The following is a 26,350-nucleotide window of genomic DNA, read 5'->3' as shown; positions in this document are numbered from 1 at the left end:
TTGTTTCAAATCAAGGTTAATGGTAAAAAGTAATAGGGTCAGTGAGAATTACTGGGTCACTATTTCCTTTAGCAACAGCTTAGACAAACTTGATAGTTGCCAGAAGCTTAGTATCCCAAGGATATTTTCCATTGTGATGTTACTGCCTGGGAAAGGGGCATCTTGTTGGAATGGCCTTCTAAAATTTTGAAAGCCTTAGACCTCTGAGATAGAGCAAGTGTGTGTGTGTGTGTGTGTGTGTGTGTGTGTGTGTGTGTTGGAGTGGGGGCTGGGAGGAGGAGCTTGAAGTGGGTGAATTTGAGAGAATACTGAGTAAATTTCACAAAGAACCTCTTTTCAGATGCAGTCTCTGGTGAATCATATTGATGGTGTATATCACCATTAGGCTTGGCTTAAATGTTGTGCACTCTGTTGAATATGTTCGGGTAATACCTATATTATAATATCTGGTAATAGAGATTTTAGATGGCACACTTTATAAAAATTGTTGAAAAATCCCTTAAACTCTTTTGGAAGACCTACCTGGCTTTTGACACAACTCTGGACTAAAAAGCTGCGTGGGTGAAAGAGATAAAATTAAAAATATTCATTAAGAAAATAACCAGCACAGCAACCATCTCCCTACAGAACCACAAAACAACAAAAGAAAACAACAGAACAGCAGAAAAGTGGGCCAAAGATTTAAATACTAAAACTCATGACCAGAGACAGAGCCTAGTTTTTATAGAACCTAAGCTTTCACAGTTTAGGGGACCTTCTTTAGAGAGGGGAACAACCACTTCAGATAGGCAGTTATGTATAGATGCTGGAGGGGCCAGTGCAAAGCGAGGGGCCCAGAAGCTGAAGCTACTCATGCAGGACTGACAATGTTTATAGAACAGCATTTGCAGGTAAATCCAAGTCGGAAGTAATAAGACCCATGGAAAAAGAAATGTGGAAGAATAGAAAAAGAGGTCACTGTAGCAGCAATGATACCATAGTAATTAAGCACTGAAGTAGAAACAAAGAGCAGTAGTAATGCTGACAGCAGAAAAATAAGTCTATTTTTGAGGGGAGAGAGGAGAAAAAAGCTTCATCTTGTGGGAACTAAAGAGCTATTTAAATCTGAGAATCCAGTCTAGGGTCATCCTCTGTCATGCTAAAGGCTTATCAACCATACAACAGCTATCTTATTGCTAGAAAATTGCTAGAGCATTGTGGAGCTCACCCCGAGGACACGGAGTGAGTGCCGGGGAACATCTGACATTCTTCCAGGCTCCTCTTCACATGCGCCCTCACATCCGCTCTGCGCCTCCCTCCACCCTGCCACTCCCAGACCAGGGTCTCCACACGGATTCAACCCATCAAGCAGCATATTTATTTGGATGAAAATTGTATGCCAGAAGAGATTTCATAAGTAAAGTCCATCCAAATGCAGGCACTGTGCACTTTCAAATGTATTACGGATAATGTAAGCAATTCGTCAACTGGCTTCAGTCAGGGAGGATTTGAAAGTCAAGCATTCTTACTGGACTAATTTTGAGGCAACTGAATCATTTTCTTCTATGAAAAACATAAGATTTAGAACCATCCTTTCCCCAACATACTAAGTGTCGAGTTGACTAGATCATGAATTTGTTGTGGCTACAGACTAGTCTTGTTCATATTTTATTTGTTAATCTCTGATCTCTCTCTCAGTGCCTGGCATTAAATGGGTGTTCGATCAAGTGAACACAGATGCTCAGAGAATATAAAAATACACCCAGCACTAATTAATATTTGACAAAAGTGGCAAGAGCATACAATGAAGTAAAGACAGCCTATTTAATAAATGGTGTTGGAAAATTGCACAGATACATGCAAAATAAAAAAGAAAAAGAAAAGAAAAGAAACTAGACCATCAACTTACATCATACACAAGAATAAACTCAAAATGGATAAACGACTTAAATGTGACTCGTGAATTCATAAAAGTCCTAGAAGAAATTGTAAGCAACAAAAGTTCAGACATCATATGCAGCAGAATTTTCACTGATACATCATCTAAGGCAACAGAAACAAACAAAAAAAATGAACACATTGGACTACATCAAATTAAAAAGCTTCTGCACAGCAAAAGAAACAACCATTAAAATGGAAATGGAACCCACTGTATGGGAGAGCATAATTGCCAATAATGCATCAGATAAGGGGTTAATTTCCAAAATATATAGAGTGCTCATACAACTCAACAAAAGGAAGACAAAGAACCTAATTTAAAAATGGGCAAAAAAAAAAAAAAAAAAAATAGCCCTGGCTGGTTTAGCTCAGCGGTTGGAGCGTCGGCCTGCGGTACAGAGAGACCCGGGTTCGGTTCCCGCTAAGGGCACGTACCTCGGTTGCAGTTTGTCCCCGGCCCTGGTTGGTCGTGAGGGTGGCAGCCACTCGATGTGTCCCTTCACATCGATGTTTCTCTCTCTCTCTTCCTCTCTCTCCCTCCCGCTCTGTCTGAACAAAAAATGGAAAAATGTCCTCGGGTGAGGATAAAAAAAAAAAAAAATGGGCAGAGGACCTAAATAGGCACCTCTCCAAAAAAGACATACAAATGGCCAAGAGACATATAAAGAAATGTTCAACATCACTAATCATTAGAAAGATGCAAATTAAAACAACTATAAGGTATTAACTTACGTCTGCCAGAACGGCTGCCATCAACAAATCATCAAACAATTGTTGGCGAGGGTGTGGAGAAAAGGGGACTCTAGTACGCTGCTGGTGGGAATGCAGACTGGTGCAGCCACTATGGAAAACAATATGGTGTTTCCTCAAAAAATTTAAAATTGAACTTCCATTTGACCCAGTGATCTCACTTCTAGGAATATATCCTAAGAAGCCTGAAACACCAATCAGGAAGAATATATGTACCCCTGTGTTCATAGCAGCACTATTTACAGTTGCTAAGATATGGAAACAGCCCAAGTGTCCATCAATAGATGAATGGATAAAAAAGCTGTGGTACATATATACAATGGAATACTATGTAGCTGTAAGAGAGAAAGATCTCTTATCCTTTGAGGGGCCTGGAGAGTACTATGCTAAGTGTAATAAGCCAATCAGAGAAAGATAAATACCACATGATCTCACTTATTTGTGGAATATAACGAACAGGGTAGGCTGATGAACAAAATAGACTCAGAGATATAGAAAGGAGTATGGTTCAGACTGGCAAACCTCAGAAAAGGGGGTTAGGGGGATGGAGGAGATAAATCAAAGAACATATATGCCTGTATGCATAACCAATGGACATAGACAACAACACTGGGAGGTTGAGGGGGCAGGATGGGGAGGAGGGTGTCTAGAGGGGAAAAGGAGAAACATCTGTAACAAAAATAAATTAATAAAAATTGGAAGAAAAAAAAAACACGACTGAGGTGCTTAATGCCCATCATTTTCAAGATTCAAAACTGACAGAGTATTCTGAAGGGTGCTGACAACTCACAGGACAACCACAGCAACCTGGAAGGAAAAGGGAGTCGGAGAAGCAGCCCTGAGTCCTTATTGATTTCGGTCAAAATGAGCTAATCATGATCCTGGTGCCTGAGAGATGACACTTGACACCAATTTAGTGACAAAGGCAAATGGCCCTGAAGCAAACTTAGGAGGTGTTTGTGAGAGAAAACAAGTTTAAGAGGGCAAGTCCACTGCCACCCACACCTGCAGTGTTCATATTGACCTGTCGTCGTAAAAGACAAAACCCTTTATTTTTTTTTTTATTTTATTCATTTTGTTCCAGATGTATCTCCTTCCCCCCCATTGACACCCTCCTCCACCTCCCTCCCCGCTCTGTCCCCAGCTTTGTTTTCCATGTCCATTGGTTATGCATACATGCATATAAACTCTGTGGTTTATCTCTTTCCCCTAGACCCCTTCTTCTGGGGACTGAAAGACAAAACCCTTTAAAACCACGTGTTGTGTAGTTATTTATGGAGGAAAATACATTGATAATACATGCCAGGAAAGAAATATTTTAACTGTCTTAAAGCCTCCCCATTTCAGCTGAAATATTCTGAAATATTCCACCACAGCATGCAAATTCATGAACCAAAGTCACCAAAACACTTACTGTTGTTGAGATTTACAACTTCAGGAAATTTAACTTTTCAACAGGAGGAAATAACTTTTATTCCAACCCATAATCTTTGTTGACTTTACAGTTAAAATAGCTCCACCCTAACTACAGGAACCTACAAGTCAGTTTGCCACAACACACAAAATAGGCATGATATGAGCTCCCCCTACTGGGCAATGCTATTCCCACTTCACAAATTCAGGAAGGTGTTGCGTCTCTGAACTGTAGGAGAGCACAGATTGTAATTTAGAGTTAAAGAGGAGGAAAAGCTAAGCAAGCTTTAAAAAACAAAACAACTCTGCTTACTCTAAAATAATCCTTAAAGTGTTAGTGAAAGGAATATGCAAAGGATGTATTTAACAAATATTTGACAGCACCTGTCATGTCCCCACCTAAGGTTGGACAGGCAGAGTAAATCATGGCTGTCACTCTCAGGATGCTCTGGTGTCCTCATTTGCATTTAGACATAACAACCAGAGTTTTTATTTTTTATCCTCATCTGAAGACATTTTTGCATTTATCTTCAGATAGAGTGGGAGGGAGAGAGAGAGAGAAACATCGCTGTGAGAGAGACACATTGAATGGCTGCCACCCACACGACCCCAACCAGGGCCAGGGACAAATTGCAACCTAGGTATGTGCCCTTAGTGGGAACCGAACCAAGGACTCTCTGCTCCACAGGCCGATTCTCCAACGGCTGAGCCAAACTGGCCAGGGCTCAACAACCAGAGTTTAATTGTCGCAGGGCTGATATAGCTCTCTAACAGCACAAGTGCAAAGCTATCGGCTTTAGAGAATTAAAGTAAAGTAGCATCATGGATGTTGAACAAAATCTATTGAGGGCCTTGGGTTTTTTTGTATTTGAAAATGACTTCTCTCTTGCTATGTGAACAGGGAAACCAAATATGAAAGCCATAAGTTTTATATTTTAAACCCCTCAAATTCTTTGTCTCCAGAGAAGAAAATCCACTATGAGAATCAATGGCAAATACAGGTAAAGTGCAATTGTGGGGACATTCATACTGACAAAGCAGGAGAACTGCTATAAAGGTGTTGCTGGCGATAAGCTGTTACAGGAACAATATGACGAAAGAAACGGAACTCCCATTCTTTGAAAGCAGAAGGGAGTTGTTTCATGCTATTTGCTAGATTAGTAATGCTGCAATTTGATTATATCTGATTCTGCTTTTATAATCTGTTACATACCCTATATAGAATATAAATACATAAAGTCATTTAAAGGCCAAATTATAGAGCTATTTCTTATATTTACTGTTTGTTGCCATCCCAATGGTGATGCTTAAGTGGTATAAATTTAAAATAGTAAATGAAAAACAAAACCATCAATATATGCAGGCATTATTGAAAAGTTACCAGTTGAAAATCCCCAAAGTACATCAATCTGCTTTTCTCCTGAAGTCTGAGAAAATTGCCTTAGATGAATACAACAGGCTCAGTGCATGGGCCTTGGTTTATGAAAATGATATTTATGAAACATTTTCATGTCTTAAAAGTAAACCTATATATTCATTCATGTTGAATGTGTATAGAGAATCTAACTGTGCAAAATGAAGTGACAGGATTGTTATCATTTTTCCTTCCCATTTCCAGATCTTTGTTTATATGGGCATGCAACATTTTTGTTCATACCAATGTCCATAGGAATTGAATGGAAAGCAAGCTGAGGAGACATGAAACACCTGTACACCTGCCACTTTCTCACCGTCATCGTTGTCAACATCCCAGCCGGTCAGGGTCATCTTCGCTCATTCTACCACATTCCTCTTTACTGGTTCTTTGCTCCTCCCTATTTCATCTATAATTTGTTGTCCACAAAGTGGCCATAGCAGCCTTTTACATATATAAACCAGATTATATTGCTCCCCTTCTAAGACTTCCCATGACACGATAAAAATAATCCAGATTCCCTACCCCTTGTCCACTCTCCTTCCCTACATTTTTCTGCGCGGTCACTGTGCTCAAGCCACACTTACCTTCTTTCTGGATCTAGATCTCACTAAGACCTCCCGTAAGCCGGCACGTGCTCGTGTCTTCGCGCTGAGTGCCCTGCGCCAGATCTGGGTGCACCTTTCTTTCTTATACGTCAGGAGGTCCATGCATATCTCACCCTCCCCACAAAACCCAGTCACTCTGCACTGTGTCACCTGTTTGCTGTAATGAAAGAAATAATCACCCTCTGAAATGTCCCTGTTTGTTTATTTTCTTGGTAAGTCTGTTTCTTCCTTTAGAATTAAGTGTCACATGAAAAGGGATTTTATTTCCTGTATTTCAATCATCTAAATTATGGCTGGAAAAAAGTACAATAATATTATGTCACGTTATCAAAACCAAGAGAGCCAGTATAGTACAAGATAAATACTACAATAGCTGTAAATACTGAAGGAATACATATTTTGAATAAAAATGAAAACTGTGCACCTGTGTGTGAGGGTTGTGACACACAGCAGACTGACCAGCCAGTCCCATCACACAAAATAGGTATTTCTCCAATAAGTGCAACACCTTCCTTTTAACCAAATTAGTAAATGCATACTATATTTTAAAATGAAAAATTACAGTTTTATTTTCAATCCCTGCCTTTAAAATATATGGCACCCGGCACATGAAACAAGGGAGAAAAGGGAGACTTAGGAGCCCTAGGCGCCTGGGTTTAAATTCTGACTATGCCACTAAACCACATGGTCATGGCAAGTAACTTCATCTTTGTGTCTTTTATTTTCTTCCCTGGAAAATGGAGATGATATGTCTTTCTTGAAGAGTTATAGCAAGTTTTTACTATATGGCTATAAACGACCTGAAGAAACAGTAGGTGCACATCACAAATGTCTTCATTAGAGACAGTATACATTAGTCTTCAGTGTTTCACTGGGCTTACCAATCATTGGGGGAAATAAGCTGCATGAACATTAGGTAATTCATGTAAATGTATATATGTAAATGAGCAGTGCTGTGTCTTTATCAGTGTTTCTATGATTGCTCGATTTAAAAGAAGCCTACCTAAAAAATAATATACTTTTGAAGCACTTTCCCATCTATTCCTTTTCATTCCCGGTAACCTCGGGGAGTATTATGCAGCTACTGCATTTTTCTTTTGCTTGGCCTTGTCCCAGGGGTACAAAAATTAGAAACTTTGTCAAAAGGAATGCTCCTTCAGCATTATCAGTAAATACTGTGTGCTAGAAATGTCAGAAATAGTAATTTTTAATTCTCAGATATTTAGAGCTAAAAACCACTTAGAAAAAATTAGAAAAATATCTCCAAATTTAGAAAAATTTAAGTCTTTGTTGGAACAAATGTGTTATTCAGTGTCACAGAATGCCTTTCATAAAATCATTCAGCCAATCCTTTGGAGTTCACTAAAATGAGCTTTGCCTCCTATGATCATGCGCAGGTGTTGGGAGAGGCACCTGGCCCAGTCCGTGATGTGGTGGCAAGTATACAATGTGCTCAACCAAATCAAGCCTCTAACCATTGGTTAAAAACAGAAAATAGTTGAGTGGAACTAAGAGGCCCTGGATCTGAATCTTTTCCCCTTGCAGACAGTGAAAAGATTTGTATTCCATTCTATTCATCTTTATCACCTTGTCCAATTCTTTCCTCGCCCCTCAGATGTCCTTGTTCCTCCAGACAGAAGACTCAGAGGACAGCTTCCTGAATGCCTATGTTACATAACAGCAGCCTCAAAACTCCTTACTGTTTTATTAATTAAATGTATTGGGGTTACATTGGTTAAGTTTGCACATGCTGCCCAATATATATTCAAGACTTATCCAGAATTACACAATAGCAAATACGGAAAGAACTTGGAATATAGATCTTTAAAAGACTTTCCTTACAATGCATTACCTCCCTATAGAAATTCCCAAAAGATCTGCATTAAGACAGGTAAATATTTGTGAGAGACTGAGAAAGGAGAACGATTTTAAAGTAATGAAATATGTTTCTAAATGGAAATTCTTTTACATTTCCAGCTTGAGGCTTAAGTGCTCTTAGTCTAAGGACCAGGAGAGACTGGAGCAGTTACAGTGGACCATTCCCCAGGTCTCCGCAGGCCCTGCAACACAAGGCGATAGGAAAAAGACCACGGAACAAATTACAGGGGCCAGGGGACAAATGGATAGAGTTTCCCAAAGTGTGTACCATAGATTACTATTTTTAAATTTATTTTCAATATCTTTGTTTTAAAAATGTTTTATGGTCAGGTGTTCTTTTAAAACACCATTGACATAAAATTGAGCATGTTTCCTTACTGTATGACTTCTCAGTCATTAATACGTGGCTAAGGTGACCATATTAGAGTGAGAAAATTCCTGGGATGCAGGATTTTCAGTGCTAAAGCCTGGAGAATGGGCTTGGGCAGACTCCAACAAGTTGTCATCCTATCTGTGACTCCACAGTGAGATACCACCTCACACTTTCCAGAATAACTACCATCAATAAATCAATGAACAAGTGTTGCGAGGGTGTGGAGAAAAGGGAGCCCTAGCGCACTGCTGGTGGGAATGCAGACTGGGGCAGCCACTGTGGAATACAGTATGAATTTTCCTCTGAAAATTAACCATGGAACTGCGTTTTGACCCAGCGATCGCATTTCTGGGAATATATCCTCAGATTCTCAAAACACCAATTTGAAAGAATATATGCACCACTATGTTCATTGTAGCTTTATTTACAATAGCCTGGATCTGGAATAGCCCAAGTGCCCATCGGTAGATGAGTGGATAAAAAAGCTGTGGTACATTTACACAATGGCATATTACGAGGCTGTGAGAAAGAAGGAAATCTTACCTTTTCAACAGATGGATAGACCTGGAGATTATTATGCTAAGTGAAAAAATCAGTCAGGGACAAACAAATACCATTTACTCTCACTTATATGTGGAATCTAATGAATAAAATAAACTGACGAACAAAATAAAAACAGAGGCATGGATAATGGAGCAGACTGACGGCTGTCAGAGGGGAGGGGGAAGGGAGGACTAGATGAAAGAAGGTGAAGGAGAGAAATATGCAGCATTTCTCAGTCTTACTTAACTAGTTATCCTCCGCTTTAATGGCAATTTGAGGCACTTAAGTTCTACATAACACATTTTCAAAAGTGCTGGGGTAGAGAAAGGCTCTATCGGATCTCCTACTCAGCACTATGAAACATTAATTTCAACCTCTCTCTTGTCTGGCAACAACAAAACCTATTTTTCCTAATGAAATATCCTCCAGCAGCATTAAGTGCTATTTTAGATAGGTGAGGAAAATGCATGTTGGGTAGGGTTAGGAAGAAGATCTCTGTATGGAACCCTTTTTTTTTTTTCCTGGATTTTCTTCTCAAAACATATATGTGTTGGGAGTATAGAAAAATTGATGGGAGAAATGCATTAAGTGAGTAAATGCTGTATGTGTGAATATGGAAATAAATGTTAAGAGGTGGAACATATAAAAATAACACAGCTGACCCAAGTCTGAAGCTATTTTAAATTCCACCTTCTTTGTTCCTCGACTGGACCTAAAGCTCTTCTACAAAATGTTGAATACCACTGCTTTCTCTTCTTCCGACATTTTGTGTTGAGACACCTGTTCTCTCTCACCAGACTGCTCTCTACCATCGCTTGTCCAAACTCAACGTTTTATCTTCCATAAATATGATTTTATACCTGAGCTGTGCATTCCCACATTGCTCCAGTCTCATTGACAGAAGCGGGAAACAGACGAGACAGAAGAACATGGGGGTGATAGGGATGTGGGCAAGAGCTGTGATTCAGAGCTTGTGGAAGAAATAGAACCACTCTGCAGATTTCTTGAGGAATGACATCTCTTACGGCATTTCTGATGACATAAGTCAAGGGTGACACTTAGAGGTTACTGGGAAGTGGATGAGTGGCCTAGTGCTCACATACGCATCAATTAATTGCCAAGATAGGAGTTGACACCGCCGCCCTGCTAATTCACTCAACCATCCATTAATTTCACAAAACTTATCAAACACCCTCTACGTGCCAGGCACAGACCTATAACATTTTGCTGCTTGCAGCTTTGCGTTTGGTCTGAGGACAGCGAGGTGACCGACTGCATCACAGGGCGCCCCCTCTCCTCCTCCGCACGCCGCTGCATTGATCCTAAGGTAAACGCCCAAGCGCACAGAGTCCCACTCCCTTACTTCATTACACCAAGAAACTTTTCACATGCAAGGAACGAATACCCAGTGTTTTATTTTCTCAGTAATATTCTTTTATGACTAATGTACATTTTATTTGGGAGTAATCACTGTAATTCCTTGAAGATTCAAAAAACATGGGCCTTTTTCACTAGTTCCGTGTCAAATTAAATGAAGGCAACAAATGGACTTCCCAATGATTCTATTCTCTGGCCAAAGTCATTTGGTATTTTAATAAGTAATTTGGATGTGGAATAAAGGAGTCACATAGGGTAAAATTACCTCAATTACCTCCTAACTAACCAGAATCCTAAAATAACTTCAATTTTGTTTCCCTCTGCACACCACTCCTAGGGGAATGAGGTGAATCACAAGTGAACACGTGATTTACTCGTATCAGATGCCGTGCACTTCAAAAGTAAAGACTGTCTTTTATTCTAAAAATGATGGGCAGCCATTGTTGGCTTGTAAGGAGGGAAATAAAATGCTCAGTTAAGTATTTTCTATAAATCATTCTGACTGTGCAAGTGAGAAAAAAATTAGGACAAGACTAGAAGCAGAGAGACCACTTAGGAGGCTCATTTTCAGTGTTTTACAAGGGATGACTAAAGATTGATATAAGGGATTGGTGGAGGGTTTGGAGAGAGAGATTTGAGAACTACTCACGGTAGAAAATCGCGGAGTGTGCGGATTTACAGGATTGGACTGGCTTTATAACCGCCACATTCTATTTCAAAGAGGTGCTTGCCGTGGGCAGCTCTCTTCACAAGAGGCCAAGGGAGTTCCCTGAATCAGCCCTGAACCTGGCTGCAACCATGGACCTCAGAGCAGTGAGCAATGAGAGCATGAGCTGCAGAATATAACCATTCACCACCATCCCGCTATTTAAAATGCAGCATAATGGCTCTACTACTAATTCCCTTTTTCCCTCTAAACTGCCAGCTGTGTTTCTCTTTCATTATATTTAAAAATAACACCTACTTTCAAAGATAACCACGTTCAAGCTGCTATTATGGTTGTCTTTTGAGTAACTGAAGAAAATCCTCAACATTGTAACCTCTCCAACCTTCAAGGATTAGATCTCAAACTGCATCTCAAAGCTCAGAGGGTTCAGGAAAGATGACACTATATAGCTCAACACATCTTTTCACAGAGTTTTCACCACTATCACTTAAATCAATGTGTCAGAAATTCTACTTGCCAAAGGTCATGTTTTTCTATTAGTGCTACAGTCCCTGGAGAGGACAGTCAGTGTATCTGAAATGACTCTCACTCTAATTCAATGTTTACAAGATCATGCGGGATTTCTTCATTTAGCTGGGACCAGATATGTGTAGAGTGCATCAGTTTGTGTAGACACCATCACAGAGACGGGCTCCCTCTTTGACTGATTCCACTAATAATGATCATTCAGTGTGGCCTTCACCAAAAGAAGGTAATGTTCAAAGAGCCACCCAGTCAGCCAAAATTTAGGACCAAAAAGTGAAAAAAACAGCTCAAAAGTGATAGAAAATGAGAGAAAGATCAAGTTTATAAGAAATAGTATTTGATTAGGAACAAATCCAGTTTATTTATTTATTTTATCCTCACCTGAGGATATTTTTGCATTTATCTTCAGATAAAGTGGGAGGAAAAAAGGAAGGAAAAGAGAGAGAGAGAAATATGGATGTGAAAGAGACACATTGACTGGTTGCCACACACATGACCCCAAGCAGGGCCAGGGACAAACTGCAACCGAGGTATGTGCCCTTAGCGGGAACCGAACCTGGGACTACCCCTGTCCTTGGGCTGACGCTCTAACTGCTAAGCCAAACTGCCCAGGGCGGAATGTATCCAATTTAAATGCTCCATCTACAGAACCGGTTCTTGAAAGCATCTGCCCAACCTTATCTAAAATCCAGTCCATCCCCCTTTTATTCTTCTCAGAGGAAGAGCAGCACAGAATGCAAAGCGAAAAGATATTTCAGAACAAGTTTACCAACTGACACTAACTGGAATAATTCTTTTGGTTTGACTCATTGAGCCAGGATGCTAACATTATTTAAACATATTGTTTTCTATTTATTCCTGGATTTTTTAAAATCCCAAAGCTATAACAAGTGTGTAATTTACCAAAGAAAATGAAATTGCTCTTTGTTAAGTACACATTGAAAATCATATGCTACAATATGGATTGTACATTTAGTACAGTAAAAAAGCTGTATTTTCAAATCCAAATTTGAATCAAATTGAATACAATTTGGCATGCATTACAGTACCCAGAGAGTCCTGGGTATTAAACACTGTCTGGAAACAAGTGAAATTTTATGCTTACTTAAAAAATATCAAAACAGGAGAAGGACATCTTAAATAAAATCCCTAATACAAAAAGACCTTAAAGAAAAAATTTGGATTTGATTATAGTAAAATCTAGGGTATCTATTCAATAAAGAACCACAGACATTGTCCCTCAGATGGGGAGCCGACTGGCATATGTAAGATGATGAGGAATACTCTAGAAAATAAACCACAAACTCCTGAACATCAATGATGACCAGACAAAAGAAACTATCTTTCAACTGCAGGTTTCCCACTCTCTGCTGTACTCTAACACAGTGCATGCTCAACACAGCAGCCAGAGTGATCTTGTGACCTCGTCACGCAGGTCCCAGCATGCTCCTCTGTTCCAGACCCTGGGTGGCTCCCAGCTCACTCATAGAGGAGCCAACCCCCTGTTGGAGGGTCTGCTAGGTCATCCTCACCTACCTCCCTCATCTCCAAGCACCCTCTCACTCACGTTAGTCCAATGAACATCCCTAATCTTCTTGGAACAACCCAGTTATGACGGCTTTAGAGGTGCTCCAGTCCTGGCATGTCCTTCCCTCACTTATCTGCAAGGCTTGCTCCTTCATTTCTTCCTTATATTGTCCAGGCCTTCCTGAGCACCCCAAACAAATTAGGAACCCCACCCTCACCTTCCCTTATCCTGTTTTTCCCCTCCTACTCAGCACTCATTACCATCTGCTCGTCTCTATTGTCTCTTGTTCATCTGTTTATGTTTGAATCACTTCACAAGAAATAAGCTCTACCAGGGCAGTAATTTTGTCTGTTTTGTTCCTTCTTTTAAATTTTATAGATTGTAGAGGATGCCATGATACAAAGCTCACCTTTTTCCCTTGTCAGGTGCTGGGGGTGTTGCACACAGACACCTCACAGACGAGTCCCTCTCCAGGTCAAGTTTGAAGCTGAAGACAGCCACCTGGCCCAAGGTAACATTCCCTTTTTTGTCGATGCCAACATCAGTGGTGGAGTGTAAAGGTCCAGCACTATCACCCGAGTTCATCATAACTCACAGCGACCATCCTACCTTGAGAGCTCCAAGTGGGCCTGCTGTGACTCTTCTACACCAATCCCACGTCCCCTCTGCCCAATCCTACGTCCTTCCCTTCCACAGGTGTTGATTTTGAGAGAACTACTCAATAAACTCTCAATGCACAAATCTCAACCACAGAGTCTGCACCCTGGGAAGTTCTGTGCTAGGGTCGTAAATGAAAAAAACTAAAAACAGATGAAGAAAAAAAAAAAAACCCTGCCAGTAAGTGATGGAGCCAGGAGCAAACCCACAGAGTTTAGCTCTAGGGCCTGTTTTTAACCACTACTTCTTGCTACTAAACACATACTATACTCTCCTGTCCCCAAGAATTTAAAGTATATTAAATACCTTAAAGCAAATACTTACAAAAGAAAAGGAATGAGGTTCAGGATGGGGGATGAAGAGGAGAATAGATAGCTATCATGTGCAATGGACTGAGGAGTAGAATAAACTTAAGTAACAGACAACAACAAAAACCCATAGGGGTTTGAATTCTAAGCTGACTAGAACAGATGGTTTTAGAAATAAAAATGAGAATGGTAATGGAGTAAGGAGATGTGATAATAAAATCTCATATGATTGTGGATAGAGTTTATCATGTATATAAATCACAGAATATAGGGTCTAGTGTAGGTATTGCAGAAAGCCACTACGAGAGGTAGGGTACTCTTGTAGGCTATGGTCACTTTCCTTCTTGAAGTTCAAGGACTGGCTTAGTTACCATACCTACTGTGGTTGGAATTGTGGGTAAGATGTTTATCGTCATCCACACACCCAAGGCTATCGTTGTGATTAAATACATTATTGTTACAATAGTGCTTTTAATAAACTAGATAGTGTATTAAAAATAATTATCCATGAGTGTAAGCAACCTTTCAGACATATCTAATTCGTGCCCTCATATAAAGAACTGGAATAAAAATCTTCCCCTCTCTTTTAAAAGGATCTTTCTCTCTCTCTCTGTAAAGCTTAAACCCTCTGAAAAGCTCAAATCCCCTTAGAAAAACTTTGCAATGCTCAGAACCCTAGTCAAAATTCTCACTTGTAAGTATACTGAATCAATCATATTGTGAATCCTTCCCATTTCTTCTTCTTCTTCTTCTTCTTCTTCTTCTTCTTCTTCTTCTTCTTCCTTCCTTCCTTCCTTCCTTCCTTCCTTCCTTCCTTCCTTCCTTCCTTCCTTCCTTCCTTCCTTCCTTCCTTCCTTCCTTCCTTTCTTTCTTTTATGGAGGCAATATTTCTACCTTTGCAGTTTTAGGAATAATTATTTGTTCTTCTAAAATGTTTAACATAATTTCTTCCTCAAGCACGGTTCTTCTGGTATCAACTCTACTATCACGTCCTTCTGAGGCGCAGAGCTAGTCGTCTCCTCCAAACATCGAGAACCGTAGCGGGATTCACAGATTCTTATTATTATCTCAGCATCAGTACTTTAAACCATGAATGGTAAAAATCACTAATTAAAAGATTCAAACTTGTAATTAAACCCTTCGGAGAAATTATGCTCTCAGACTAACTGGGACTAAAAATATAAATTCTTTTAATTTCATTTTTAATTTTTTGGAGTTCAGAGTTCTTTACATTAGTTTATTATGAATCATCTTTCCTATAAGTAGATATGATTCTCTTTTATTGATATAAGAAATGCATCTCCAAGGATATTGAGAGTAAAAATCAAATAGGCATCCTTCAAGCCAATTAAAAATCTAGAGTAAAAACCTCCTGATTGGAAATCCAAAGCCATTTCTGTCGCACTGTACACGATTACATTTCTTCCCCTAGACGTAGTTTTAAAAACTTATATGGATGAGTCAGACAAAAGTTTGTAGCATCCATTTCATAATCAATCTCAAGCAATTTTCTCTGGAAATTCAGAAAACTACCACTGTTCTACTGGGGGGGGGGGGTGTTTATTTTTAAGGTAGTAGCCATATGTGAAAACAAAATACAGCCATGTTGATAACAAAGGTTCCATTCTCCTCCCTTTCCATTTTCCATCATTCCCACTGTGTTTCCCTCCTTCAGTGTTCTTTTTGTATTTTTCTGATTTCATCACCCATTACATGCCCCCCACTCATTCTACCTCTGTCTCAGTACAGTTGCAATATTGTTTTTCTTTGAGGTAAAGAGCAAAATGGATTCCAACTTATGGAAAGCTGAGCTAAGATTTCAATTGAGGTTTAGACGGTTACAAGCCCATCTTCAGGCGGAACAGCAGCCCTCATGCATGAAACAGAAAAGCAGAGATAGTGTCTGCTTGTCTCCCCATAGGCTACCCTGAAAGAATGTCAGACCATGCATGCATGCATGGTAGAATTTCTTTACTGAATCAGTTTTTCAGCTGAAGCTGCCTTCAGTTGACTCCAGTCAGACTTGGGTTGTAATGTGAACATATTGTGTTTGCCAGAACTTGACCATAACAGTAAAGTAAAGAAGATACAAAGTGAGGTCAGGAAAAGAACTGAATCTAGCAACATGGAACAAAAATTAATCTTAGCCTTATATAAGAACATTTTATAAAATTAATATACAGTTCTTTCTTATTTACAGTATACTCAAAATGTTACTTCTGGAGGGAATTGCTTTTCTTTTGATAATTAGAATCATAATTTTCCCATCGTGTGCTAAGAAGAGAATTTACATATAATCTCTTTGAGTGTAAAAAAATGTCATATTCATCTTTACAGCTCCAGAAATCTTGCCACAATACCCAGGTTATATTACGCTTGTTAAATTTGACCGAATTCCTGAATATCATTAAATCCACATTAGAAACATAAGGATTTTAAGAAAATATTTTTGAAGTTCTCAAAATTCTTAAAATACTGCTTTTATCAATCCACATAATCAACAATGGCAGCCCAAGGTTTAAAATTTGTTTCAATGTAAACATTTCTTGTTCTATCCAAAATGTATGTGAAGTAAACATCTTAATTATGGATATCTGAGTAATACTATATAAAGAAAAATTATACAGAACACTTGTGCATTAAATAGAAACATATGACTGGTTTCCTACACCAAAGTTATCATAACAACAATTACCTGGATAATTAAAATAAAAATAAAGCTTTTTTTTTTTTTTTTTTTTACAAATAATGGGCATAAATTCAATTTGATTTATTGCTGTACATATCTGACATTATACTATTAAAGAATTATCTTAAAATTACATAAGTATATAAGTTGTATAAATAAGCACAGTGCTACATTTTACCTTATGAAATAAAAATATACTCATTTATCTATGACATGTATCTTGGACAAACAATGTATTTCTATAGACATTATCACAGAACTTCCCATATGATGATATATTAAAATTTAATTGTGAATTCCTCCAGACCTTTAGCAGGACAATATATTTATCATTATTTTAAAGTTAACATATAGTTTTCATTTTACTGGACTTACACTTTGTTTTTAGGAATCTAATCTATCAAAAGTCTAATCAATCCAGAAATAGTTTTAAAAGAGAGTAATAAAAAGTCTTCATGGACTTGTCTTGATGACTGAAAGACTTTGAGAGAAAAGCTGGGGTTAAAAATTATCCTTTTACCACCCACACACCCATAGATTTTGAGAGGAGGCTTCTTTACTACTTTTTTTCTTACTGCAGTATTTGTTACTTAAGGAAGTCTGTAGGTGGATAAGATGTTATTATCCCTCCTACACACACCCTTTTTCGTATTTACAACATTAAATCTCCATATATATGAGTACACGAGGCACCAACCCCTTTCTTTCAACTACTTTCTGAAATTTTTGAAGTTTGGCCCACACATTATCACACATTACCTTTCTATACAACGTATATATAGTTAATTACAGTTTATCCTAATTTGTTTTCAACTTTCAGTCTACCCAAGAAGAGTATTTACTATAGATAGCTGCCTTTCCAACTAAACATTTTTTTTTTTAAACAGAATTCCATAAATAGCAGCTATTAGGTTCAAAACAAATTATATGAATTATTTTGTATTGATGAGTTTTCTTAAGCACTTTAAAAGGATGCAATCACCGAAATCTTATCCAAGATTTTTATCAATATTTGTCTCTTATTCCTCTACAGATGACCTTTGTGAATGAATATACATCTGCAGATCATGATGGAGACACAGTGAACATGTTTTACTTAAATAAAGTTAGCCCTTCAAATTGTTTCATCTGAATAAAGATATAAACAGTTAAAGATTTTACAACATCCTATAAAATGTATACTAACAAGTTAATATAAATTTTATGAAACCTTTATACCCCTTTTATATTGTAGTAAAAATGTTCCCTCAAATGCAATAAATGACAGGTATGCTCTTGAGCAAATAAGTTAAGCTTAAATTATTTTTTAAATAATCAGATCTAATCTTCATTGCTAATGCAACATTCCTTAATTTAAAAATATAAAACAATCTAAAAAACTAAAAATTGATATGTTTTGAAGAGATTTTGGATGTGGAGGTTTAATAATATCATTTATGATAGTCACATATATGAGAGTTTTACAAATAAATTTGTTCTCTCCAGTACTGTATTTAGATCAATGCACTCTAGTTGGAAATTATATCAACTTTTGTTAAAATAAATTAAAAATATAACCATTAACCATTGCAACTAGTTATTAATTACATACACGTTATTGAGAATATATACCATAGAGATCAGTTAGAACAATCATTAGCTAGGATTGTGGGATTAACTAATCCCAGTGATTAAATTAACCAATTCAATCACTTCTGGTTAATTCTGGTTCCTCTGATACCTTGGAGACAGGAGCTCTGTCAGAATACAAAGGCAAGTACATTCTCTGTGTAACAGAGGTAGTGAGTCAAGTATATTTCATGTACAATCAAATGTATATGTGAACTGGAATTGTGTAGGTCATTCTAACCTTGTTTTTTTTTTTTTTAGGTTTAAGTTATTAAGCTTTTCGGGCATCTTATAATGTAGTAAAAAAATTAACAAAAATGAAATTCCATTAGTATTTCAGAGCAAAGTAACACAAAGAGAAAAAGAAAAAGAAAGTAACTCAGTTAAAATAAAACTATTCATCTCTTATTTAAAAAATAGTTCTTGCCACTAGGTGCAAATAATCATTACAACAATTTTCTGAGCAACTATTTTAAAAACACATAATTCAGAAGTAAATGGGCAATATGCTTTTTTTTCTAAAGCAATTATCTCTTAAGAAGTTGCCCCCCTCCAAGTTATTATAAAGCACATATAATTGAAAGGGAGAGTAAAAAAGAGCAAAAGGAGAAGAAAATAAGGAAAAGGAAGTATTTCCAACTAATGCATAAAATTTAAGTATAAACATGGCATTCATGAGATTAAATTTATTTCCTAAACAAAATTACCTTATTCAGATGACAGGAAAGCATAATGAATCAAATATTTCAATATAAAATGCAACAAGGAAGAGTGAGGTTGACTTTACTTTCACTTGTATGGGCTAATTACAATGAAAACTGGAAACCAAGCACAAACCATCTTATTGTTAAAAAAATAAATAAAGATTTTAAAATGATGTATGATAGGATAGGAGACTCGAACAGAAAAGAGTATGTCATGATGTTTTAATAGAAAGAACAATGAAGATATTCTGTATTGTGCAATGTTTTGCTATGTTTTCAAAAATGCTAAAAAATTAACAAGATTTGAAACATTAATAAGACATGTTTCATGAAAAGCAGAATATTGAAGCTCAATGCAGTATTAGCAAAATTAGGTAGTCTATACATAAGACTAAATAGCTGGGAAATAAAAAGACATTTTCATAGACATTATTTCCTTACAAAATCAATAGTTCTAAAATTGTTTAATTTTTTTTTTTTTTTTGGTACATGCTCCTAGCAGGAACCAAATCCAGTACTCTCTGGTCTGCAGGCCAACGCTCCAACCACTGAGCCAAACCAGCAGAGGCTAAAATTGATTAGTTTCTTAACATTCCGATAGTGAAACATCTACTCCAGAAATTACCTTTTTCCTTCTTCCATTTCTTTAAGATTTAATTTGCTCTTCTAAGCTCTTCTTTTCAAACTGCTAAGAAAACTTTCTTAGAAATACTATATTAATCAGCCAGAGGAGGGGGAAAAAGACAGAACTTAATTTCTTAGAAGTAGTGAAAGACTATCCTAACATCAAAGGACTGTCCAAGGTCATGTAATATTAAATACATTTTATGCTCTCATGATACTAAATCTTGACTCTTGTACAGTTTTAATCTTCATGAGAAAAAAGTGCGCTCTAATATGCTGCTCTAATTGTGTTCTCTGGGTATTGCTTATCTGAACTATATTTAAGCCTTTCATTACATAAGGCTACTTGATAATTTTTAATGCGTTGCTTGAATTAGAGAAGGTATGCAGTAGAGATCTGTCTTTCCTGAACCCAAGGCCTTCTGTTCTTTATGTTACCAAACTCTGCATTTAAAAACTATAATTCACTTGGAATCACATGTTTAATCATTTTATACTACTTAAGCAAAGCCTTGGGAATATTTATGTTTTTATTCTTTATCTCCTTATTGTTCCTGTTGAAATTATATCTAGTTCTTTTTTCTTCTTAGGCTTAAAGTTTGAATTTTGTTTGATTTCAACTGAAAAAGCATTTGGGAAATTTACAGTGAAGATTCAACCCTAAATAAAATAAAATAAAATCTTGTCAGTAAGTACATCCAATCAAATTTAAGTTTCTGGCTCTCTCTTACCTTATATATTTCCTTAAACACACAATTATTAAATAACCAAAATATATACATATCTTATTTTAGTAAAAATAAGTATAGATTAATTTAATCAAAGAAGTAAAGACACTATCCTATTTTCATTGCTCTAAATTTTGTTTACATTTTCTTACTTTCTTTTTATAAGCTCAATTTCCTTCAGTTTCAAATTATTAATTTAATAATTTAGAGCCTGTTTATAAGATAGTTATGTATGTGTTAATATTAATACCTGGTAGTTAATAGCAATATTATAAAAAACACCACAACAGTATTTAAATGATTTTTTCATGAGTTCTTTTTGCCCTGTCAAATACGCTTGAAATCTTCTTTTAAGGAGTTTTGACATGCATACCTATCTCAAAGACAACTCAGACTCAAACAAATAAATAAACAATGAGGATTAGATGGAAACAGAATTTTTAAGTACAATTCATAAACATATCAAATAATTTGCAATATATACGTTTATTTAATAAAGAGAATTTTATTTTTTGTTTTTCTCTTTCCTGAAATGCAACATGGAAATTTTATTCAGATATCTATGATGGCAAATATATACATAAATATGCACAAATAATATTCACATATAAGCTTCAAATATATAAAAAGGCAATTCTTACCTCCATCTCCAGATCCGGATCCTGCATCTGGGAGGAAAAAATAAATACTTTGTTTTTGCTTGAAAAACATTTAAAAATATGTATGACTTTTTTTTAGTTCATGTTTATTTTCTTCATTAAGACAGTAATATAATTGAGAAAATTGCTAATATTTAATCTGAAAATGTGTATTCACACCAATTTAATTTCTATAGCATAATTTATAAAATAAATTCTCTATTACTTTCATATTTAAACTTTATGATAAAAAGATTAGCTACTTTTAGAATAATTCCTAAATTGATTATGTAAAATCTGATATTTTTATTTTAATCATGATAAATTTAGTACCATTAACAAAAATAAATTGAAATGAGATTCTTATAACCATCAGTGAGATTTAGAAATTAAATATCTAAGACAAGTAAATAAACTTATAATTAAGGCTTTCTATTCTTGTGAATTCCATATGCATAAAGTGATAGAGTTTAAAAATCAGTAACTTTTTATATAATCGTTAGTATGTTTTCCAAATACCACAGTTGTGAATGAGTCTTTCTGCCACCAAGAGTAAGTTTGTGAAATCAGTAGAAAAGTGAAATTAACTTTGCGTTTGTGCTTAAAACTGAATACACCCTAGCTGATTCTTCCAATAAAAAACAATCTCTTTTCTGCATTTTTCTTTCTCCATTCCCTCTCTCCCTTTGCTCCTACATAATTACAACTGGTCAGAGTTGTCTATTTCTGACAGTTCCCAGAAACACCCAATTTTCTAGTTGGAGTCAACACCACTGAGTTTCCATCTGCTTCCACCTGTTAAGTATAGACATCATCTTCCTTCTGCTTCTCTACTTTCCAATCTAAATACATTTGCTTATGTACCTTTATATTAATACTGGGAAATAAGACTAATACTGGTATTCTCGGTCTGATATGCCCTCATCTCACACTGAAATCTCAACCTGAGTTTAAGAATTACATCAAATTCCCCTTATATAAATGTGTGTTTTAGTGCAAATAAATAAAACATTACTGCTATTTGTTTGTCACCATGGCACTTTATTGAGAGGCACTGCATAGAAAGAGGCGGAGTGTGTGAAAATCCACGCAGGTGGACACACATAGAAGAGTGGATCCTTCTCGTCGTATTAGGCATTAGTCAGCCATGAAGAAGCAGTAGTTTGAATTGCCAGCCTTGGTGGAAACACATATTAACTAAATTCACAGGGTCTAACACTGTATAAAAGGTCAAGTCTTTAATTAACTGCTAAAGTGACTAAGGCTTATGTCTCTGGGCCATTATATCCTTTCTTTAAAGACAAACTAGTTGGTAAGACAATTTATAATAAAAACCCTCTTAGTAAATGTAGAAAATAAGGATTTTAATCCTATGATCTGACTATTTAATGATAACAGATCAAAATAATGTGATGCATTCATCTCCATAGAATAGTCCTGACAACTGAACTGATAATCATATGTCATTGCACCATCACTTTTGGACAGGACAGTGCTTGAACGGTCAATGCTTATCAAGTCTGCTTTTTATATACCTTCCCAACTAAAGTTTTAACAGATTTTACTGAATAAATTGAAAGATTAATTCAGTTTTATTTATAATAATCAGGGGCTAATAACAGGTTATACTATTATAACACTAATATATTCTACCTGTGCTTTAGTTGGTATATACTTTCTTATTTTTTTCCCATTAAGACTGTAAACTTCTTTAAACAAAGGCCCATAATTTGTTCAGCTTTCTACACTCACATGCATATAAGAGGAAATGAATCAAAGCTTAAGGATTCCAAGCACCAAACATGAGAACATTACTCATTGAATGACATAAGGAATGTTATTGAACCTTCCCGAGTTTATTCATCCTCTGCTGAATGGCTATAGTAATGTGTATCTTATTGGGCTATTTTTAGGCTTACTATGCAATAACATATTTTAAATGTTTAACACTGTGTCTGGAACATAATAATTAACATTTTGAGTAAATATCTTGCCTATTCATCTATAGATTTTCTAATAAATAAACATTGCTGGGGAAAATCAAGAAAATGGCAATAAGATGTTGGCTTGTATTTCCCATATATTGTTCCAAAAATTCATGCAGTATGGTTCTTAAGACAAGCTGCATTTGATTTAACCCATATTGAGTATTAAGAAAACAAAGAGTAAATAAATTTTTTAGTCACTTAAATTCATGGCATCATTATGAAATAGTGATGGAGAGCTTTAATGATTTCTCTACTATAAGATGAGTCATCTTGGCAAAAAGAGATAACTAGCCTACTAAAATCTTATTAGTGAGACAGAAACACCTAAGAAAAAAAGTCATGTGGGACTTGAATTTGGGCTCCTCGTCAATGCATTTTTTATAAGGCAAAAAAAGTGAAATTGACAGTGAGGCTAATGACCAGACTGCCCAATAGAAAACCATTTTTTGGAGAACAAATAACGTTTAAGTTCAATGAAATATGGGGTTGACAAAAGTAGGTTTACAGTTGTTCATATGGAAAAAGACATGCAAGTTATGATTATTCCAGTAGCTTTATTAATTGTGTTTTGCATATTCACAACTGTAAACCTACTTTTGCTCACAAACTCATTCAATAAATATAACGTTTTATCTTTTACAGCCTTTTATTCCTAGAGATCACAACTTGCCACCTCCACTCAGTGTCAAACGATGTTAAAAAATAAATGGAAAATCTACAAAGAAAAGAATAAGAATTTCTTTTAGACCAAAAGTCAGAGCTCCAATTTATTTATAGTCAGACCTGGTTAATCAAAGCTACTTTGGTCCCTCCATCATTATTCAGATCAAAACCCTTTAGATTTACAAGTCAATGGAAGATGCATTCAACAATACTGGCTTATTAGTTAAATCCTGAAGAAATCTAAGTTTGTAAAATGAGTTAGGAATATATTACTCAATTGTGATTAAATTTTCTACTTGGTTAAGTATATATATATATATATATATATATATATATATAATAACGGACACATTAGGGACTAGAACGGAAAGATTTGAATGAATCAGAAAAATGCAATTACATATGCTGACAAGAACTTTGAGGCTGGCAAGTAAGAGACATTTTGCTCCCAAACATTGTTAGCCATTATGACAACTTCATGGCTCTTATTAGGAGTGTTGTTCACTGATTCTCATTTGGCTATCGTCAGAGACAGATTTCTATATGATTTTGAATACGTAAATCCTTTTCCTAGTACTCTCCGGTACTTGCCTACATCATTCCTGGTTTCTGGGAGTCAGAGGTTTCTTTTTTCCCATTTGTCCTAAAGTCTTATTTTTCATTTTTTGTTCATTAGGTATGGCAGATTGATTCTTCATAATTTGTTTGTTCTTTGCCTTTCTTTCTAGTTCACCCATCCTTACTCTGAAGGTGGCATGCTGATCTTCCTCCTTTCCTACTGGGGAAGATGACCCAGTAACTCTCATTTGTTGCTGTCACTTTCAATCACAGATGGAGCAGCAATGATCTGTTTGCTCTGGCAAAGAAGGAGTAAGTGGAGCCCCAGTTCCGGCTTGCCTCCCCATCACCCTCCTAGACAGGACATTCCCACAGTAAGGCAAAGAATCCCATAGGAGGAAAACACTGAAACCAAAGCCAGAAAGCCTGCATTACTGTCTATGAGGACTGACACTTTTCTGCTAATTCTTAGAAACGTTGGTCGTCACCAATACAGCTGAGAACATTATCAATTTCTAACAATAGGCTTTAGACAATCTTTTAAAGAATATGAGACTTTCTCTTCGCTCATTTACCACCCTACCCCAGCCAACATACTCATAACTTTTAACACAATTCCCAAGAGTAGAAAATACCTGTTATCTAAGGGGTAATTTTCAATAAAATTGACTTTTCCTGGCACTATTCTAAATTAGTATCTTTGAAGGAATTTTATATTTTACATCAATATTATTTTTTCCTGAACATGTTTATTTTACCCAATTTCTCAGAAATTATGACTTTCCAGAAAGATGCATATTTGCCATTAAGAACAACTATCATGGGACACTCAAGTTTCTTTAATATATGTGATTTTAATGTCTCAAGGCTAACTTGAAAACAGCTTCAGTTTAAAGCACTGCTTTATCAAGTTAGGTTTTGTTTTCCTTGAGGTTGTTTGTTTTTTTTAAGGTTTTTTTCCTTAAGATTTTTTTTTTTATTGATTTTTAGAGAGAGAAGAAGGGATCTAGCCCTTCCAGGGATCTAGCCCACAACCCAGGCATGTGCCTTGACTGAAAATCGAACCAGCAAACCCTTGATGCACAGACACGAAGCCCAACCAACTGAGCCACACCAGCCCGGGCTTCTCACTTTCTGTATATAATATTTTTGGTCACTATAACTAAATAGCTTTGTGAAATCCCAGGCTGACTGTGTCAGAAAAGGACAGGTATCATTAGAAGTAATGTCTACCACCAATGCAGTCTTCAAAATAATCTACTAAATGGTTAAGAGGAGCATTTTGTAGAGCTGCTGAGGTTAGGCACATCTTGACTTCCAAACCCAAATCTGCAAAGCTGCCCTCCTGCAGATAATGCTATTGTTCAGAACAAACAAACAGATACATGTATTCATGCATAGATAGGTTTCTACATATTTGACACCAGGGTACTCAATCTACATTTCTAATAGTCAACTGTCTGCACTTCATTAAATAACGTATTTATTAAAACCTACCAGCATCCTATGGTAGAGTTTCACTTCCAGAAGTGATTTGAAATGCAAAGAGACATAGTATAAAAATAATGCACACTTTGTATAAAGGAATAAGAGACTTGCCTAGCCAATATATAATATGAGTTATTTATCTGGGTTTTGGATTCAGAATTCATTCATAAGGTTTCAGGAAGCCTTCAGGATCAAATACATACCTGTGGCACATGATCCTTCAGACACCACAAGTATCTCACTCTGCTGTTTGCAGGCAGCTTGCCGTAGGTAACACTCGTTCTGGTAGCTCTCCCCATTGGAGCCACACACAGGCACGTAGTCATTGTTGCACTGGGGAACACAGATGTAAGCCTATGGTTAGTACTGGAGTCTGCATGCCTCTCACTCCTTGAGTAGAAATAATCATTTACAGTAGAAAGCACTTGTCTTCCTTTTCAGTGATCCTCATCACATCCAATAAGTCTTTGACCTTGCATGGGAATCATTCAAAGACACACAAAAGCAATGTCAAGTCAGCCAGCCAGTCATTTGATTCAGATAGGAAAATCAAAAACAAAAACAAAAAACTTCTAAATTGATCAGGCAATGCCAACAAAATGATCAGACAAGCAATACTATAAAGAGATAGCAACAAATACATCAATATTATTTAATACTGTTTTCTTGATATATGGCCCATCTGGCTTGGTGGGAAAAATAAA

General features: G+C 36.4%; 1 protein-coding gene across 1 annotated transcript in view; it reads right to left on the bottom strand.

Moving 5' to 3' along the window:
* TMEFF2 (transmembrane protein with EGF like and two follistatin like domains 2) overlaps positions 1 to 26,350 on the bottom strand; it is a 246,782-nt gene that overhangs the window by 207,829 nt on the left and 12,603 nt on the right. The window contains exons 3-4 of the mRNA XM_036254118.1: positions 25,850 to 25,979; positions 20,953 to 20,979 (exon numbers count right to left, since the gene is read on the bottom strand). Coding sequence (XP_036110011.1) covers positions 20,953 to 20,979; positions 25,850 to 25,979 — 157 coding nt within the window. The remainder of the gene's footprint in view (positions 1 to 20,952; positions 20,980 to 25,849; positions 25,980 to 26,350) is intronic.

Source organism: Molossus molossus, unplaced genomic scaffold (genome assembly GCF_014108415.1).
Source record: "Molossus molossus isolate mMolMol1 unplaced genomic scaffold, mMolMol1.p scaffold_m16_p_11, whole genome shotgun sequence".
In the NCBI taxonomy this organism is placed as follows: Eukaryota; Metazoa; Chordata; class Mammalia; order Chiroptera; family Molossidae; genus Molossus; species Molossus molossus.
Note: the sequence above shows the minus strand (reverse complement) of the source record. Positions and strands in the feature narration are given on the sequence as shown.